The sequence below is a fragment of the Arvicanthis niloticus genome, chromosome 19, assembly GCF_011762505.2.
Source record: "Arvicanthis niloticus isolate mArvNil1 chromosome 19, mArvNil1.pat.X, whole genome shotgun sequence".
NCBI lineage: Eukaryota > Metazoa > Chordata > Mammalia > Rodentia > Muridae > Arvicanthis > Arvicanthis niloticus.
In genome coordinates, this window is record NC_047676.1 from 39,871,492 (window position 1) to 39,892,105 (window position 20,614).

Consider the following 20,614-nt stretch of genomic DNA (forward strand, 5'->3'; position numbering starts at 1 on the left):
CTTTCCTTTTTTTAAAAGTTAGATATCTGTTTTGCCTTCCACAAGGTGTGGTAATGCCATACTATACTCTAATGAAGGCTCTTGGAACCCTCCATAACTGCCAATGTGCTTCCCTTAGTGTTTCAGAGACTTTCTTGTTCTGTTCCTGGAGGTGATAGCAGGATCTTCCCATTGTTTGTGTCACATGCTGTGGTGTTTACGTGTTCCAGCACAAATTATTAAACTGTTTACTTCCACACTAATTAACGTCAGAGTTTTTGATTATGTTCTCAATGGAGAAGAACCTTTCATAGGACTTTGAGAGTAAGTTTTGCCATAAGTAGTAAAAGAACAAATGAACATATCTGTGTTATTACAGAGACACAAATGAAATAGTTCTGAAAATCCAAATAGACTTTTCTTTAACTCACACAAAAGTCATAAGCTAACCATTGTGAGCTGACTTATTTTCAAGGGCATGCATGTATGGGTATGTGCACATGTGTATGCATACATGCATACATGTGTATATATGTGCATAAGTGAAAAGATTGTACCGTCATTGCATTGGAAATAGAGTAATCCAGCCACAATGTAAAGATTTACAAAGTAATATGGTCTGCCTTTTGGAAAATAAATTTATTACTGGACATTAAAGATCACATTTTAAGTTTACTAAGCATTTGCCAGATGTACTTCTCTTACACTAGAGCTTAAAGTTCAAAATATTTTTGTGAAAGCATTCTACTGTGTGAGACAGCAGAATCAGCTCCTCTCCTCATGTAGGTGCTGGTGGGTGGATTTGTGGCTAATCTGTGCCATATGGCTACTCCATAGTGGGAAATGATGGCAGTCCCAGGAGCTTACTCCATCCCTGGGCAGCTGCCCTGGCTCAGTTGCTTTGATCTTCCTGTTGCACAGCTGGAAAAAGCAAGGCCTGGTTTTGAATGACCCAATAAGACAACATATGGGACCATTGTCATAGAGTGCACCTTAGCTTTATATAAGCAGTCTTCAGACAGTGCACTGTTTCATCTCAGATACAGTTTGGATTTTTTTTAAAACAAACAAACAAACAAAACCCAAAAAACAACCCTTACCTTAAAGTAGAACAAGTAGAAATTTGGATATTGTAAATATTTTACTAATAAATTTTGTTGTTCTATATTTCATGAAAAATCCTTCCTTTTTAGGAGTTTCAGATGAGAAATAAAAGAAGCTGGAGTATGTGTAGTATGTGTAATTCATATAATTTACCCGTCACTAAGTACATGTTCAGTATTTTCTCAAGTGTTGTTATTGTTATGAGTTCTGTCTTAATAATGTCCCAGAACAGAGCAGAAATGTGCTGAGTGATTGGAAATCCAGTTACATAGTCTTGCTTTACTTTCACTGTCTACTGTGACTGCCATCAGCCATCTTATAATCCTTGTTCTCTGTAAGACAAGTGCAATTGTTTGTTCAGTTTTAGGAACAAAGCTGTTTTCCACAGGAAACTGTGAGGGGAGACAGTTTCTCCCTGTATCCTCACAATCACGTGTGACTGTGGTAGAGCAGTTGTAGAGATCATAGCCAAGCTCCAGGTCTCTTCTGAATTGTTAGAACCATTGATAACAAATAGAATCTAGCTTAGAGTTCCCAGGAGAAAAAATTGAACCCAGTTTTTCATTTCTGTGTCTAAATAGTCTACTCCCCTCTCTCATGGCACTAACCCTGACAGCATTTTGAAAGTCTATAACAAAACAGTTAATAGAGCTGTGTCTAGGTTCTTATGTAAGGTGATCAGGTAGAATTCATAGTATTTGCAGGTCTTCATTTCCTCTGAGGAGACATCATTATTAAACTGAAAAGTCTGTCTTGGCAGGTGGAGGGGGTGAAAAACCATGGCATCCACAATTTGGCAAAAGATCACAGAATTGAATAACCTAACCAGTGACTGCCATAACACGATTTATAATCAACATTAGAAAACTTCTTGGTTCTTCCTCCATAGTTGTAACATGGTAGAGTGAGCACTGTGGCATAGACTTGATTTTCAGGAATATTTTTCAAGTCTTATAAAACATATTTAAATAAAAAATTACACAATCAGATTGAGAGAAAGTAGGTAACATTAAAAATAGTAACTACAACATATATAAAGAAATTCAGTTTTATGTATGAGGTAAACAGTGTATGGCTTTAAAGTCAGCATATATTAAAAGGCTTGGACATTTTAGCTGTATAATTTAGGGTTGTTTATTGTCTAAATACTTTCTTTTTCTTTCTTTTTTTTTTGAATGTTTTGAAATGGAAATAACCATTTTATGTATTTACTTTGTGAGATCAGCTTCTCTTTTTAAAGCTATGTTATTTTAATTTTATGTTTACTGGTATTTTGCCTGAATGTATGTCTGTGAGTGTGTCAGAGCCCCTAGAACTGGAGTTACAGACATGTGTGAGCTGCCATGTGTGTGCTGTGAGTTGAACCTGGGTCCTGGAAAAGCAGCCAGTGCTCTTGACTGCTAAACCATCTCTCCAGCCCAAGATCAGCTTCTCTTAAACTGTAGTACTTTCCTAATGAGTAATTACTCTGAGAGTAATGCTGAGCGCATGAATTAAATAGGTATGTTTAATACGTTTTTTCTTAACCACTTTATTGTAATAAGCTCACATAGCATCACACAGGTAATTAAGGCAGCCATTCAAATATTTGCTACATTCCAAACTCTAGACTTCTCAGGGAACTTTTACTAAAGGCCTTGAAGCCTTGGAACTTCCCTTAGGGTTTTACACTTAAACTATCAATTACATTGTATACATTTAGCCACCACCACCAAAAAAAAAAAATCTTTAACTGATTAAAGGTAGTCTAATGTTGAATTTGCCTTTCTGATTTCCCATTTGCTTATGGGTATTTAGTTTTGTTTGAACATTTACTGTTAACAATCAGATGGTGGAGAACCAAGTAGTTTCAATGATACAGTAGTTCTTTGAAGGCCACCATTTTCCTTTCTAGGACAATTACAATAAGAAGCTTTGAGCTTCACAGGTTGTGTTTTACGGCATAATTGATTGATGAATTCCAGCTAAGGAGCCACTGGCCTGAGTGCTACTCATGTACTTTACTCAAATACTCATGAAGAGACACTTGAATTCCTTAGAATGTATATGAAGAAGGCACTTGTTGCTGGGCAGTGGTGGTTGCACGCCTTTTATTCCAGCACTTGGGATGCAGAGGCAGGCAGATCTCTGGGTTTGAAGACAGCCAAGGCTGCACAGAGAAACGTTGTCTCAAAAACCAAACAAAAAAGTCACTTGTTTTGACTGTATAAAACACATTTGGGACATTTTATACATGATGATCAAGAAGCATGCATGAAGATGAGTTATTTGAAAAAGAGTCCTGAGAGAAAAGGATGGTAGGAAAGTGGAGTTCATAAAGAAAAGTTAGAGTTGTTTAGCTTAAGGAAACATGAGAATAACGCTTCTGCCCAAGGAGGGGTGTTGATTGGAGTGGTCCCTAAACACTCGAGCGCACTCAAAACAAGATCTCTACAAGTAAGTTCAGTCTCCAAAGTTATAAAACATACAAAAGGGCATTTGGAGAAAAGATACAAACTCAGAGAACATTTTGACCAAAGGCTCTCAGTTTGGTTTGCCTTAAAATCTCCTGAAGTGGCCGGGCAGTGGTGGCGCACACCTTTAATCCCAGCACTTGGGAGGCAGAGGCAGGTGGATTTCTGAGTTCGAGGCCAGCCTGGTCTACAGAGTGAGTTCCAGGACAGCCAGGGCTACACAGAGAAACCCTGTCTCGGAAAAAAAAAAAAAAAAAATCTCCTGAAGTGTAAGTACAACTCTCAAGTCTCCGCCAGGCATTTGTATTCAGCTGGCTTTAGTCAGGTCTCAATATGTGCTTAGTTGGTTATGATTTGTACTGATGACATAACTGTTAAACAAAGGTAGAAAATCGTTTTTGACTTTTAGTTAGTAAGGGGGGAGAATTTGGTGATCTCCAGAGGAATGCTGGGAGGATAGGGAGGACTTTAGTACTTCAGATGTGTTCCAGACCTTAGAGCAGTGAGCTGAGTTATATTGCTGCGTGTTCTTTGTACTGTTAAAGGTGTCACATATTAGGCCATGTATAGAAATCTGATTCTGTATAATACATAACTGTTGGTAACTAAGCAAGAAATTTTAAGTAGAAATTAAATCATAGGTTACTCCTTCACTTTGAAATATGATAACTCATCTTCAGGCTGTGTTTCGACTTTTGCACACAGGATTGAGAGGAAGCAAATTACTAAATTTATATTTCAGATGTGTTGACATTTACTCCTGTTGATAAATGAACGTGAAATTATAAAGTTAGCCTCTCCTTGCTTGCTGTGTTTCTTAAGTATCCTCATTAATTCTGTTCCTGTGGGGTTTGTTTTGGTTTTGTTTTCCATCTAGGATGGAGCTATGACGTTGAAGAGAAGAAGGTTCCGAAACCTAAGTCCAAGTCTTATGGTGCAAACTTTTCTTGGAACAAAAGAACAAGAGTCTCTACAAAATAGGTTGGAGCTGGCTACATTTCTGCTTGACTGTGACTGAAGTGTCAGCTGTGCACTATTTATAGTCCATGGATAATGCACCTCTTAATCTCCTAATAAATGTGACCTTTAAACTACAGGTACACTTGGCAGTTTCTATTTTAAGTGTTTTTGATGTCTTACACTGAACACATTACAATTTCCTGCACAGACAGATTTGAGATGTTCACCCCTCTAGGAAATCATAAAACTTAGAATCTACTAAACTGAATGTCTGGAATCAGCTGCAGCCTAGGTGTTTTCTAGTTGCTTTTTATAGCCATGCACAAGTCAATATCATATATAAACTCCAAGCTATCATTACCAAACTCCTCTCTGTTGCAGGTAGAAAGGTACATGATTATACACTACAACCCAATAACCCTCAACTTAATTCCCTTATAGCCAACGTTCTCCTGTTTTACTGGAGATGTGTATTTTCTCAGTGCTTATGAATGTAAAAGGATTTGTCTGTAGAAGTTAAGTCTGTTCTTCCCAGTCCCATGCTCCCAGAAATAAGACTCAGACTCAAAAAAAATTTACAAATACCTTGGCCATATTGCTAGGCTTTTCTCTTACTAGATCACAATTTAAACTATCCCATTTATTCTAATCTACATTCTCCCATGTGCTCGGGTACCATATATCTTTTTCCTCACCTCTTTCTGGGAGAATCTTCTATGCCTGGCTCTATCCCAGAATTCTTTCTGCCTCCTGGATGTCCCAACTTCTGTTCTACCCTTTCCTATAGGCCGTAGGAATTTTTAATTGACAGGTGACACATCCATACAATACATAAGATATTCTCTCTACATTTGTTCATACCGGTTTCTGCCTTATGACATCTGGTAATTGTGAGAACTTCCAGTGGAGATCTTTTATTCTTAGGAAATAAAGATTCAATACAAAATAAAACCAAGTGTGTGGAGACCTTTAGTGTTGCTATTATGTTTCTAAAATATAAATAAACTCATCACTCATGAAGGCATGCTCTCATTGGGCTCTTAGAAAGTACCATGGCTACTACCCTGCATAAACGCCTTATCAGGAGGCACTTACGTTTCCAATTTTGCGAAGAAGAGATACAAATCAAGTCTTAAAAAGGATTAAACAAATGTGCTCAGGATGACAGTGGTCCCAGGTACTAAAGGTGACACTGGAGTTGCCTGCTTTAAACCCATGCACTTTGTTGCCTATGGTAGCTGCAGAGAAATGTGCTTCAACACTTATTTCTTTAGATTACATGTTCTTTATTTTGTATGTTTACATTTTCTCTGTTATCTTATGTAATCACTGGTAACACATTGCCCTAGCTCCAAAAAGTGCATCAGAGACTACACTTTTGAGAAGCATATTGACAATTCTTTAAAAACATGTGAATGCATATTCCATTTCATTCTAAATATCTACCTCTATTTAAATAGTCTAGGATGGACACAGAGATAAACATCGAGTTTTTCTCTGCAGAATTGTCTCTAAGAACTAGTAAGTAGACATAGTATAAATGTCTCATCAAAGAAGCTAAAGCTGAATGGAGAATTATGGAATTATTAAAGTGAACAGTCCATATCTGAGCTGGGGAGAGGTGTTTAGCAGACAAAGGTATCTGCTGCCAAGACTGGTAACCAGAATTTAGCTTCCTCCTCGGGGCCTCAGGTGAAATGAAGGAGGACATTCACTAGCACACTGTGGTACACCCACCCAAGCACTGGGCACACAAAGAAACTGGTAGGCCAAAATTTATTCATATGAATTTTTAAAAAGGAATTTTTAAAAGGTATATTGCTAAGTAAAAAGAAGCAAAGAATATGGTCTGGTGAGAAGGCAATTTAATTTAGATTGCCTGCAAATACATTATAAATATGGAAGCTTCTACTGTATTAGGTTTACACCAAACACTCAAATGGCCTGTAATTTTTAGCTCTTCCCCCCCCAAAAAAAAATGCCTCCCTTAGCCCCCTTTTTGCCTCATCCCCTGTTTGATTTTTCTTTCCAGTCCCTGCCTCATGCATCTATAACTATTGAATTTCACCTACCTAGGGAGATCTATCCCTCCCCTTAGTCCTTACTCTGTACCTAACCACTGTGGTTATATCGATTGTAGCTTGTTTCCTGAAGACTTAACAGCTGACATCCACACAAAAGTGAATACATACCATATTTGTCTTTCTGGATCACCTACCTTGGGATGATTTTTTTTTTTTTTTAGCTCCCTTCATTTACCTACAAATTCCATTTTTTTAATGACTGTATAATACTCCATGTGTACGTGTATCACTATTTTTTTATCCATTCATTCATTTACGAACACCTAGGCTGTTTCCAATTTCTGACAATTATGAGTAGAGCAGCATTGAACATGGTTGAGCATTGAAGAGAGAATTGGATACCTCAGTCAATTAAAATGTTAAATCTAAAAACAATCCAGGCACTAACATCCAGGAAATCACTATGAAAAGCCCAAATCTATGAATAATAAGAGAAGAAACCCAGATAAGGTACTGAAAATACTTTCAAGATTATAGAAGAAAATTTCCCTAGCCTAAAGAAGAGGTTGCTTATCAAGGTATAAGAAGCATAGAGAACACCTAATAGACTGAACCAGAAAAACATCCCTACAACACCTAATAGTCAAAACAGTAAACATATAGAACAAAGAAAGAAACAAGAAAGAAAAAGTTACAAGGGGGAAAATCCCCAGGTAACATAAAAGCAGACTTACTAGAATCACATCAGGTTAGTCAATGGAGACTAGTTATTTAGTATAGATTAAACACAAATTCAAACCAAATAGTTGTATTCAAGCACCAGTCTGGTGATTCTTATACAGTTAAGGTTTTCTACATGTTTATAAAATGGAGAAGGTGAAGATTAAGTGACTAGGACCATCAATGCACCGCTGCTACCGTGGTGATTGTGCTTCCCATGCAGTGCAAGGTGCCGTGTGGGGCCCTGTCCTCTCCAAGGGCGTGCCCGGCTTCTTCAGCCCTATGGAATTGATCGTATGCAGGAGCAGGCCAGCTTGGTGCTCTGTGCACACAGCTCTGTAGAGCTGATCATTGCTTACATGCTATGATTGTAGTTGTGTTGGGATGGTAATAGAAAATTATAAAGGAGAATGTGACCATCAAGCACACTACTCTGAATTGTTACACAGGGTCTGGTTCTGACGATTTATGCATACATTATTGGATACATTTTTTACTTTTATAAAACAAAATTGTAATACTTTTACATTTGAAAAACACCACCACACTAAATGCCCAAACCCTTTTTACTTAATGTATTGTGGTTTCTGTCAACATTGTTCTACCACATAATAATTTCCAGAAAGTATAAATTTTGTCATTTAACATGTGGAATTTTTTTCCTTCTGTTATTTCTGTTGTAGTAAGTTAGCTGGGACCTCTTTAGGTAGACTGTAAATGAATGGAAGAGGAGGGGCTATACTTTCAGCATCTCACAGGCTAGCTCAGTGTACTTGCATTGCTTGAATAATCACTCAAAATATTGTTAACACTCAAAACTTACACCAAATGCTCACGGTACTTATAAAATTATTTTTTTAATGTCAGTAGTCAAAATATATTAAAATATAATTGTTTTCCTAAATAATTAAAAAAAAATAATAATCTCTCAAAAAAGTCTCAAACACTGAAAAGGGGCATCGTATAATTAGTATAGAGCCGATTTCTTTGAAGACACATTTCACTCTTAAATGAGTTTACAAAACTGCAAAGAAGAATTAGATTCTGGTTTGTGGTTTAATTGATCACCTATAAATACAAACTGTTACCACTGTTCTTTTGACTCTAATTAAGAGAGAAGATCTAAGCTGAGGAAACCAAGTACTGGGATTTGGGACGGCTTAGGAAGGAAGCTTGAGTGTCTGCACTCGGTGGTGGTGGTTAACAAGAGTGAACCCAAGAGATTCCATTCGTGCAGGAAGCATGCAGTTTTAATTACTCTTCTGTTTCTCTGACCAGATGCCAGCATCAACTTAAGGAAGGAAGGATTTATTTTGGCTCGTGGTTTTAGAAAGAAATTGTGGGTGTTAATAATCATCGTGATGGAGACAGCAGATCAGAGCAAGCACTTCATGTAATGGCAACCAAGAAACAATGAGAAAGCAGGGCCACAGTCCACCTCCTGCCTCTCACCACCTCCCAGGAATGGCCAGCAGTTGTCCGTTCATATGGCAGAGCCTTCATGAACTGACCGTCTTTGAAAATGCCCTCAGAGATATATTCAGATCTCCTAGACATGTCTTACCCAAGCAGTCCAGTGAAGAGACACAAATGCCATACTGATTTTGAAAACTAAATGTATTAATAATGTTATTTGGTGACAGTATACTGTAATAGTAAATTTTCTCTTAACCCAAAAGTCATGGATATTTTTAAATTTCACCAGATTTTCTCCAAGTTTTTTTTTTTTTTTCATAAAAAGATGGAACATTTGATTATGGAAACTCAGTTAAGTAAAATGAGTTTCATGTTTTATTACCCCCTCCTCAAGTGTAGATATAATTTTATTGCTAAATATGCCAGATATTTCAGAATACATCTTGGGGGAATGACACCAACATATTACTCTCTATACTTTATAATAAGTGTTACAATAAAAACAAATTCATGTATTCATTCAGTATTTCTTACTTTACCTAATGTTGTTCTTTGGGGATGGTGGAGGAGTGAGAAAGGGTCTTCCTATGTAGCCCAGGCTGCCCTTAAAGTCATGATCCTTCTGCTTCAGCTTCCCAAATGCTGCCATTACAGGAATATACCACCATACCTAGATGCAGTATTATTCTTTCTAATGATTTTTGTTAAGAGTAGAATTTGAAAGGGGGCTGGAGAGTTGGCTCAGAAGTTAAGGACACTGGCTGCTCTTCCAGAGGTCCTGAGTTCAATTCCCAGCAACCACATGGTGGCTCACAACCATCTGTAATGGGATCTTCTGGTGTGTCAGTGACAGCATACTCATATACATAGAATAAATCTTTTTTTAAAAAATAAGAGTTTTGAGTATACGCTAAGTCAATAGTTCACATTTCCATTGGACTTCAAACTCTTGTTTTGGTTTGTTTTAGTTTTTGAGAGATTTCTCTGTGTAGTCCTGGCTGTCCTGGAACTCACTCAGTAGATCAGGCTGGCCTTGAACTCAGAAATCCACCTGCCTCTGCCTCCCCAGTACAGGAGTTAAAGACACATGCCACCATACCCAGTTTTTTTCTAACATTTTTATTTTATGTGTATGAGTTTTGCTTGTATACATGTACAATACATGCATGTAGTGCCATCAGCGGCCAGAAGAGGGTGGCAGATTCCCCTGGACCTGGAGTTACAAATGGTTGTGAGCCATCATAGGTGCTAAGAGCCAAACTCAGGTCCTCTGCATGAGCAGCAAGTGCCCTTAACTACCGAGCCATCTATATCACTCCTGTCTACCCTGTCTGATAATGATTTTTGCTTTTTTTCTTTCATATCATTGGACATTATTTAAGAAACCAAATGAGTCATTGTATAGAATATTCCAAAATTTGGATTTCTTTGTTTCTTCATGGTGGGGTTCAGGTTCAACATTTATGGCAAGATTGTTCTTTCTGTAATAAGTATGTTCTCCAAAAACTCACTTTTGAAGACACAAGTCACTAGATAGTGCTGATGTTGACTTTGATCCATTACGATGGTAATAATTAATAACTAATATGAAAGTTGACATTTCCAAGGGCATGGATTCAGTTTCCCCAAAAGTTTGTTGTGTAGCTGCTGGGACTTGAATTCAAGGCTTCATGATGGCACACTGTTGTAAGTGAGCCATCTCTCAGGCCCATGGTTATCTCCTGGGTCTGACATTTCTTTCAAATTTACTAACTGGCCAGGTAGATTTTTGTTGGTGATGTTATCATTATTATGTTGATTACTAGTGACTAGCCAGGTGGTGGTGGCGCATGCCTTTAATCCCAGCAGTTAGGAGGCAGAGGCAGGCAGATTTCTGAGTTCGAGGCCAGCCTGGTCTACAGAGTGGGTTCCAGGACAGCCAGGGCTATACAGAGAAACACTGTCTCGAAAAACAAAAGCAAAACAAAAAACAATTACTAGTGACTAACAGATTCCTACATGTTCCTGTCATGCATTACACGTGCTTTCAAACGGTCCTTCATATTTCTTCGTCCATTTCTGACATTTTACATTCCTGTGCACTTTCTTTCCTCAGAAGTAGAATCATTTCTCTGAAAAGCAGTGTTTGACTTTAGTGGATAAAAGGATTTAGATGGCTTCTAAATTCTCACTGTTTCATCTAAAGACCCACTGAGTAGATAGTTCACAGACAAACAAACATACACTTAGTAACCAATCCAGTCCTGTTGATCCCACGGCAGCCATGGGCCTCCCTTAAGTTCTTAGTCTCATTAATAAAAGAATGTAAGAGGGAACTCAAACAGAAGCTCAAGGACAGTATCCTAAGAGTGTAACAGAAAGACACCAGGCAGGCTATCTGTGAATCTCTGCAGCTGCCTGAAGGAAGGGAAAGGAAAGGAGGTGTGAAAGGCATGCCCTTAAGCTTTTGGTGGCCAGCAAGTAGTTGTTGGGGAAGGAGGGAGGTGGGGTGCTTTAGAGACAATATAAGGAAGCCCATAGTGCTCAGGAAGGTATGGGGATGAGCATGTCCACCCAAACCACATGACTACTAGGGACTGTGCTGGGGACTGGAATTCAGGGAAGGAAAAGTACATTATCTTAACATGAACCCTCTTCCCAGAGATGTCCCCTTAGCCAAGTTCTGCCCAACCTGCCCAACTGAGTTAACTCTTATGGGAGGAGACAAGGGCATGTCTCCACCTAGAGGTAGATACCATACTTTACTGGGACCTTGCTCTCCCTGCCCTCTGGTGTCTACTATTAGTGTATTTGCTACTCATTTGTTGTATTCCACCACAAATGCAGAATGACTTTAAAGGGGTTAAAGTGCTTGCCTTACACACACGCAAAACCCTTAGATTGATGCCCAGAACCTCTAAATGGATGCATGGATAAAATGACTGCTCTGATACCACTAGCAATACTACAGGTTTTAAAATGTGTGTGTGTAATGAATATGATATATATATATATATATATATATATATATATATATATATATATATACACACACACATATATATGTATGTATATATATCTTTAAATTTTTTGTATCTATGTCTTTAGAAATAAATTTATACCTGTAATCCCACCATTTGAGAGGCAGTGGAAGGTAGATCACTGTGAGTTTAAGGCCATGCTGGTCTACACAGTTCCCAGACAGCCAGTGCTATATAAAGAAACCCTGACTTAAAATAAAACAAAACCAAACAAAAATGTTTAAAGGATATCAGAGAGTATGGTGTCCTAAGTTACCTTAATTAGGTGGTAGTTTGGTTCACAGTTAGAATTCATTAGCAGAGCAAGCTGCAGTCAGGTCTTCTGGGACTATAGCCTGACTAGAGTGTTGTTCCACGTGGAACGAGGCAAAATGAAGAGATGTCTGGAGAAGTCTTAAAATTGGCATCTGTAAAAACCAGAAAACAAGATACATCTTTAGTTTTCCATTGTCATATAAAACAGTACAAAATTATTAGCATTGTTTGATGAAGCATTTACTTTTTGGTGTGATTTGTTTTTCTGTTTCTAAGCCTATGCTTGAGACGGTGAACACTCTACAAATTACATTTAACACAAGATCCAATGAGCTATCCAGCTGCACAGCAATGGCAGACAATAGGAACCGGGGTCTGCCTGCAATCCTCCTTTACAGTAACAAGGAGAGTGAGAAAAAGAGCTGAAAAGGCATAAACAGCCCCTTGGGGAAAGTGTTCCTGGTAAATGACGAGGAGGTAGGAAGTGAGGAACCGAGAAGCCGATAGAAGACTCTCAAAGAAACCTACACATCTCTACATCACTAGGTTCTGTTGGGTCAGAGAATGACATCCGGAGCACGGCATGCTTTGAGTAAAGGACGCTGGCAGTGTCTCAGAAGCACGGGTTCCTGGGTCCTTTCCCACCTTTCCCCCAGTCCATCACAGAAGCCACAATTTCTCTTCCCTGAGGAAGAACATTAACTGTAGAAAAGCAAGTCATAAAGTCATAAAGCCCGAGAAGCCTGATTCTCTAAACTGCTATCTCTGACAGTTGGTTTGAGTCCCTTTTTGACATAATTCCCCTGTGTGACTGCATCCTACCTCTACACCTAGAGGAAAGGAACACACAGGCCAAGGGAGTCATGTTGCCACTAGATTAAAATAGTTCACAACTGGAATATGTATAGATGGGTCGATCCTACAGAACGGGAAAATTCAACAAACAATCCATCACATAAAGACATTTGTTGCAAGATACTTGATGACACTGTGAACCCAGAGATTGTGTTATTTACTGGAAAACCCCGTTTCTAGTTGTGGTGTGGCTCAGTCCTGGCACACGCCTTTCATCCAAGAGTTTTCTGTTTATTGTAAATAAAGTCAACCATAGGTCAAAGGGTGGAGCAAGCAACCCCATTTGACAGGGAGTAGACATAGGAAAAAGCCATAGAGAGTGAGAGTCAGGAGGATGGACAGAGATGCACAGGAAGTCAAAAGGAGAGACATTCCCTTTGAAAGGTTTTTCTGAGAGGTTGTGGAGGAAGGCTTCTTTTTCCTTTTGGGATGTCAGCTGAAGAAGAAAGCTTTGTGCTTTCTCTGCCTCTTTGAGCTAGCAGGCTTTCACCATAGCATCTGGCTTCCAAGTATTTATTGGTAAAATTGAATGTTTGAGATTTTGTTTAAAAAAAAAAAAAAACAGCAGAAGTTGGTATATGATAGAGACACCATTCCCAACACTTGGAGGGAAAGGCAGCCTGTGAGTGATATTAAGATAAGTTTGATTGCACCATTCCTAAGAACAAACTGCAAACAGATCAAAGGCCTTGACAGCAAGGAAAGGAGGGACTGCTCATACAAAGGTTTAAAAGAAGTAATTAGTATATTTCTCTGATGCCTGAGTCAGAGATGGGCTTCTAAGCTTTAATTGCTTTTAAAATTATGATTCAAGAGAGTAAAAAAATTATTGTAACTGTTAATTTATACAATAATAATTTACAAACGTATACATATATACACACAAAGAGACTGCAGTATTTAAAAAATACTGGAAGCTATTCAATCAGATTTATTAACAAGCTGAAAGTTACAATTAGAAAAGAATAAGTAGTTTTGGTATTCTTCACACAATGTGACTGGTTAAATAGATTCCTGTGAATATTGCAAAATAACTAGAAGCAGCTGAGAGCTGACTGATGAGTTAACATGATATAGTAATTTCACCATTTGTATCTGTTGCCAGATACTGTAACACTGCATTCCCTGAATATTATGTCAGCTAAAAACAAAACCGTAAAAAAAGAAATGTGATGACTGAATTACAGAATAACAAAAGGCTGGGTACAACCTACCTGTTTAAAAGTGAGAAAAGCTTTTCAAATTCCTATGGAATGATCTCTAGGAAAAAGACAACTGCAACACAGCAGGTCTGTGTGTGATACATATATATATACATATATATATATGTATGTATATATATGTGTGTGTGATACATATATATATACATATATACATATATATATGTATCACACACAGACTCATACACACATAGGTAATATATACTTACACATATAGATAGGTAATATACATGTACACATATAGATAAGCACATATACATGGACACATAGATAGATACATATACACATACACATATAGATAGGTACACACATAATTCTCTTTTCTGTGTAGCGGCAGGCAAAACCAGAAACCATTGTAATTCTTGACCTCCAAGTGATGGATGGAAGCCAGGCAGTGGTATTTGGAGATAAATGATACCTCTCTATGGATAATTTTGTGTTGTTTTGACTCTTGTAAGCAGGTTAACATACTACATGTTTAAAGAAAAGTAAATCAAATACGAGAAGAAAGAAGTCCTACAATATAAAGCAAACACAGAAACGATCCCATGTGTACCTTAAATGAAACCAGAACCACAGTGAAGCAGAAGGGAAGAACATACTCAGGTTACCTAGAACACAACGTTCAACCTTATATGCAGGTATTAGATGGAACTGGATGGTTGGAGAACATTTCAAACAAATACTTAAATTAGCTTTTCAGTACGATTTCTTTATACCGTGGTATGAGTAACACAATTCTGAAACCAATTTGCATATATACTGTAATTGGATTAATAGGTACACTGATATTTTGAGGAAGCCAGTTTTTGGGGTATTAGGGGATTGTTGGTTTTTTGTTTTGTTTTGTTTTTACTGAGACAGTCTTAAAAATATGGAATGGGAAAAGTAAGTTTCATGGGATGAAATAGGAATTACATGAAGGTAAACTAATTTCTAAAAATAACATGCATGTGTACATCTATAGATACATAGACTAGTGCATTTGTACACACAGTAGTTTCTTAATGTTATCTATTGAAGAACTAGAAAACATGCAAACAGGAAAAACCAACCAACCAACCAACCAAACAAACAAAAAACCTCACAATTTCAATCCAGTCAGCAGTGAGAACCTGGTTTGTGCTATGGTTTGTATCTCAAGTGCTCTTCCAAGGCCTTTATTTAAAGGCTTGATTCTCCACTGCTATTGAGAGATACTTGAAACCTGAAGAGAGTGAGACAGATTCTGGTCATTGGGTGGATGACTTTGAAGAGAATATGATTCTGAATCCTCATCTTCATCCCACCGCCATGATGTGCCCAGGCTATTTGCTTTCTCGTGTGCTTCCACCACTTCGGGTTGCTACAGAACAGGACTGCGTGGTGAGGACAGAGACGTCCGGAGCTGTGAGCTGAAGTCAACCTTTCCCTTTGAAAGTTGATTGTCTTGAGTGCTTTACTACAGCAATAGAGTAACACAGACGGACCGGCATAGCCAATGGCTATCAGTAAGAAAACACAGACGGACCGACATAGCCAATGACTATCAGTAAGGAAGATTCAGGTCGGGAAGAAACTTGGCAGGTAAAGATGCTTGCCACCAAGCCTGACAGTCTGAGTTAAGGTCTGGAGACCCACATAGTAGGAGGAGAGAAACTGAGCCCTGGAAGTTGTACTCCTGACCTCCACATATACACCCTGGCACCCTTACCTACATACAGATACACATGCACACACGCACACACACACACACACACACACATGCACGCACACACACACAAAATGTGTTAAGTGATTGTTGTTTCTCTAACTACACTCAAAACAACATAGCAAAGACTTTACAATTGGCTTATAAGAGAAATCTGAAAACAATTTGGTTGTAGACAGCCAAACCAGAGAATGTCTCGAATCCTGTGAGCTGAACTTAACGGACAACTGTTGTGACCTCCAAGGAGCAGGATGCCTTCATAAACATGAAGAGTGAAGATTATGTTGACAAGGTTTCTGATGGAAATGAAGTCTGTGGAACTGGATAGAGGCTCTGCAGGTTACACTGGAACCACTGTGTAAGCCTGGAAGAGAGCTGAGTTAAAAGCTGACGAGATTAGCTTATCTGAGAGGTGAGGTTTCGAGGGAACAGGGTATGCAGGGAGTAGCCTGGAAATCATTAGTGGCTCTTAGACTTAGAGTGAGACATGGGAGAAAAAAAAAAAGCTGAGAAAACTTTCATTTTGACCTCAGCAGGAACATCAAGGTAGCCAGAGAAGTGCAGCTGTTAAAAGGATTAGCACAATTAGAAAGATAAAAATAATAAATAAATAAATAAATAAATAAATAAAGGAAATAGACGGCTACGCTATAGTCATCTCAGGATCACAGATGCAAATATATACTTTTCCCCAGATTGTCAAGGCTTTTTTTAAAAAGGGAAAAAAAAAAAAAAAAAAAAAAGGAAATCCCAGAGCTTGGAAGGGAATATGTTCCCTGGGGCTTCTAGCTGTTAAGGCCATGGAGCCACTGGGAGCGTACATGGTTCATATAGGCCTACTTATAGACCTTGGCATCTTCCACATGCTGCTGAGTTTGAAAGGGTGCACATGACAGTGGGATGTGGAAGGAAAGTCTGGTGGTCCAGGCACTGTGTTGCATGGGAAGACTCCCTGGAAGCATCTTCTGATGAGCGATGCATGGAGCTGTGAGGAACTTACTACACTGGAGACCTCATGAAAATAGAGATGTGCAATTCCTCCTGAGAGAGGTCCCCAAGAACAGAGTCAGCCCAAGAGGGTGAGCATGTGCAATGCTGTAACAAATTACTTCGGTGGGGGGGAAGCTGCGAATGTCCTGAGGGTCCCACATCCCCATCAGAGTGTTGTCCAGAGGCCACACATTCTCATTGCTGGGGATTGGTCTGGCTTTGATCTGATGCTACCTGCCATTCCTTTCAAATGGGAATGTTTGTCCTGTACCGTTGCATTTTGGAGATGTGTAGTTTTTTATTTGTTTGTTTGTTTGTTTGTTTGTTTTTGGCTTTGCAGTTCAAAGCTGAGACTTTTGAGCAATGCTGGATCAGTTAAGAGTTATCCAAGACTCTCCATAGAGTTTGCATTAGAGATGAATGAGAACTTTTGTGAATAGGAGCGTGCGATAGTTGGGAGCTGAGTGCCCTCCCCACAGCATGGCACAGTACAGAGGAGGTGCATAGTTGACTGTAGGATGCCAGTCTCTTCTTGCTTCTCCACCATGGGCTAAGCAGTTCTGCTCCTATTACATCTCACACAGCCCTCAGAACTGAGCCCGAATAATCTTTCTCCCTATAAACTGTTTGTGTTGGGTTATTTGTTATAGTAACGGAATTCTGGGTAACATAGTCTATAACAGCATTTGGAAGGCAGAGACAGGCAGAGCTCTGTGAGGCCAAGGCCACCCTGGTGTACACAGGAAATTCCAGGCCTCCCAGGTCTACAGAGTGAGATCCTGTCTAAAAGAAGAACAGAAAGGAAGATTGAGAATCCTTGCTTTAAAGGAGAATGCCAAGTCCCAAGTGGTACTTTGAAGGAAACGCTGGAGTTGGAAAATCAACAATTTGAAAGCATGATGGATAAAGTTTGACTAAGCAATGAGAATTACAGAATATCTGCATCCAAAACTGAACAGGCCATCTCTCGAGAAAAATGCTAATGTAGCTAGTTAAATATAAAAAGAAGTTTCTAGAAGTTGACACAAAGAGCATACAAAAGAATCAAGAAGCTTCTCGTGAAAACCTATCAATACTTTTAAAAGTAGGGATCTGTACCTTGCATCTGGGCTGACTGCTCCCACACCACCGCCATCACCTGTTCCACCTGTTCCAGATCTGGACCACAGGCTCTATGCCACGAGAAGCGAGGGCAGGTTGGGAGGACCAGAGGCTTGTAACTTTATAGAGCACTGCCTAAGAGACCCACTTTGATCACTCCCGTCTAAGAAAGGGTTTCTTTTTTCCATCAAAGGGAGCTCGCCTGCCAAGAGCCAATATTCATAAATCCTCCCACCTGGTAAAACTGCTTATGAAAAGACCCCCGTGCATTCTGGGAACGTGATGGCTCAGAGCAGCTGTCTCCATCTCCCATTCCCTCATACCCTTTGTGCCAATTCTTTTTAAACTAGGCAGTGGGAAGACACCAGCCAATAGGAAAAAGGCTCAGTTATCACCCATGTTAGAATTGAAACTACACAAGGTATGTCCTGGTAACATGAAAATAATCGCCACACTAAGTTGCTTTTGCCTTATGGTTTGTGCAACAACAAGAATATTTGCTTTTCCTATCCCAATATTAGTTTTCCCCACCCAGGACAATGAGGCTGCAACAAATACTGAATTATATCTAATACTTAACAACTGTTGGTGATCTATTAGCAGGCTTATGAACCTAAGAGCCCTCCCTAGAAATCCATATATACCTCACCTTTAGAATGCTTCCAACTAGCCAGGTGCCCACAGCGCTGTGCTTCCATCCTTTTCGGCTGTGTGTGCTATACATGGGTATCAGTAGCCATATCAGCCCTGTGGCGTTGAGAAATGATACACAACTTTACCCCAGGCCATCATAATCTGATAAATAAACAGTACCCAAAGCTTGATTTGTCAGATCAGGACAAGGCACACTGCTCTGGTTGCCTCATGCAAAATGGAAGTGGGCACATTCATATGAAAGGTCTGAGAGACCCCTAGAATTCCTACACGGGAAGAATGGTCAGGCAGTCAGTACCCAGGGCAATGCCTGCTTCTACCAATACAAAGATAGCAATGCAAGTTTTAAAGAACACAAAGCCACTAACAGGACAGCAGCAGTAAGCAAAGTGATGCTTCAGAGGTTAGCTACAAGTTCTATAAGCTATAATCTTAAGGTAGCTCAGCTGGCAAGAGAACATCACAAGACAGCTAAATGAAATAATACATGAAGAGAGAAAACAAGCCATCCAGGAAAGAGAAGAGGCTAGAAAGAAACCAGACAAAATTCTGGAGGTGAAGAATGTAATGACCAAAATAAAAATACAGGGAGTGTCAACAGCAGACTCACACAGAAGAAAGAGGAAGAAAGGAACCTGGGGCCACTGAAGCTCCTGATGCTACTTGTCATCCCCTGGGAGCGCCAGGACCATAAAGATCAGCCTTCTCATTCCATGGAATTCAAATTACTGTATGATAAGGTGCAGGTGTCTGGGCTTTGTTCTAAGTTCCATCTCTTGCCCAGCATGGAGACCTGGCATTTCAGGCTGTCCAAAAGGGGATGGAAGAGATCACCACCCTCTTATCATCCCCTTAGTGAGATAATGTATCTCTCCTTCTCAGAAACAACGTCTCTGGCACAGTTGCTGGGGACACTTGCAGAGAGCACCACAGGTGCTAGTCTGACCTCTGAGGACTCAATAAAGCATAACTTTTACCTTATTGGTTTGGTTTTGTTTTTGTTTTTCAGATACTGGCCAAAAGCAGACCATGCTTTCCCTGGCCCTCTGGGCTTCCCCTGTTTCTTTAAAGGCTTTTAGTCATGTGGCTGCCTGCGGACCTCTACAGCAAACTGCATGGCTGTCTCTCCTCTCCATTGTCCCTTCTCCTGGCAGCTGTGAAGTCTACAGCTTGCCTATCCTGTTTTGTTTTTTGTTTTTGTTTTTTTGTTTTCTTAAATGCTGATAAAATTGTCCCCGTCTTTGCTTTCAGGTTCATTTTTAAATGATTTTATTACTGAGATCAAGAACCCCAAAAGAGAAACTGCAGGCCATAGGCATATTTAGAGAGAATTGAAAAAAGGAAGAGGTAGAAAGGTAGCCCTAAGAAGAAAGAGTCGAGGTCTGTGGAGGAGATGAGAGTACACAAAGCCCAGAATACTCCAGGCAAACTGAAAAAAAAGGTTTTCATGGAGACACAGTATAAACATATTGTCAGAAATCAAGGACAAAAACTTTTGAAAACAGCCAGAAAAAAAAAAATGACTCACGGCTTGTAAGGGAAATCCCCATATGACTACAAGCAGATTTCTTACCAGAAACCTTCTAGGTCAGGAAGGTTAGCAGATATAGGCAAACTGCTGAAAGGAAGGGCAAGTCTGCCAATGAAAAATCCTTCACAGCAAAGCTGGCCCTGAACCCTGATACGGATGACAGAAAAGGCTTTCCCCAAGCGAATAACAGGAAGAGATTCCATCCCAAGGTCTGCCTTATAGCAAGCGGTTGAAGCAACAGATAGTTAATTATCAACATAAAACAAAGACAAAACTCGCCAGCAAAAGTCGGCATCCAGACAAATTCAGAATGTTCTAACCCTCACCCAGACGTTGCTGCAGCCTCCCCTTCACCTCCCTTTCTGGGAATGTCCCTTGAAAGAATTCAGATGAGACATGCCATGCGGCACAATGCAGAAGCTAGGCGAGGTTTATTAAGATATGGTGGACTGAGTGGGCGACAGCCAAAGGGAGCTACATGTTTAGGTAGGTTTTGTACTGTTTCTAAATCTTGGAACAGACATCGCTTCTGTGGAACATTTTATGTCTAGGTGACTGACAATCCCGCGTGGGTTGACTCTTAAAAGAGAAGTTATAGTATGTAAGGACTCCTGCTAGATAATAAACTTCTGACCTTCCAGC

The 20,614-nt window shown here is 39.5% G+C and overlaps 1 protein-coding gene and 1 long non-coding RNA gene across 2 annotated transcripts in view; one reads left to right on the forward strand and one right to left on the reverse strand.

The window, feature by feature from the left end:
- Ndufs4 (NADH:ubiquinone oxidoreductase subunit S4) overlaps nucleotides 1–4,632 on the forward strand; it is a 107,472-nt gene extending 102,840 nt beyond the window's left edge. Inside the window, exon 5 of the mRNA XM_034523694.2 lies at nucleotides 4,414–4,632. Coding sequence (XP_034379585.1) covers nucleotides 4,414–4,517 — 104 coding nt within the window. The 3' untranslated portion in view covers nucleotides 4,518–4,632. The remainder of the gene's footprint in view (nucleotides 1–4,413) is intronic.
- Nucleotides 780–20,148, reverse strand: LOC143435084 (uncharacterized). The gene is made up of 4 exons (XR_013105063.1): nucleotides 20,015–20,148; nucleotides 18,437–18,534; nucleotides 11,933–12,083; nucleotides 780–900 (listed from the first exon to the last, which is right to left on the reverse strand). It is a non-coding gene; the product is annotated as an uncharacterized LOC143435084 (long non-coding RNA).
- Between the last annotated feature and the right edge of the window lie 466 nt (nucleotides 20,149–20,614).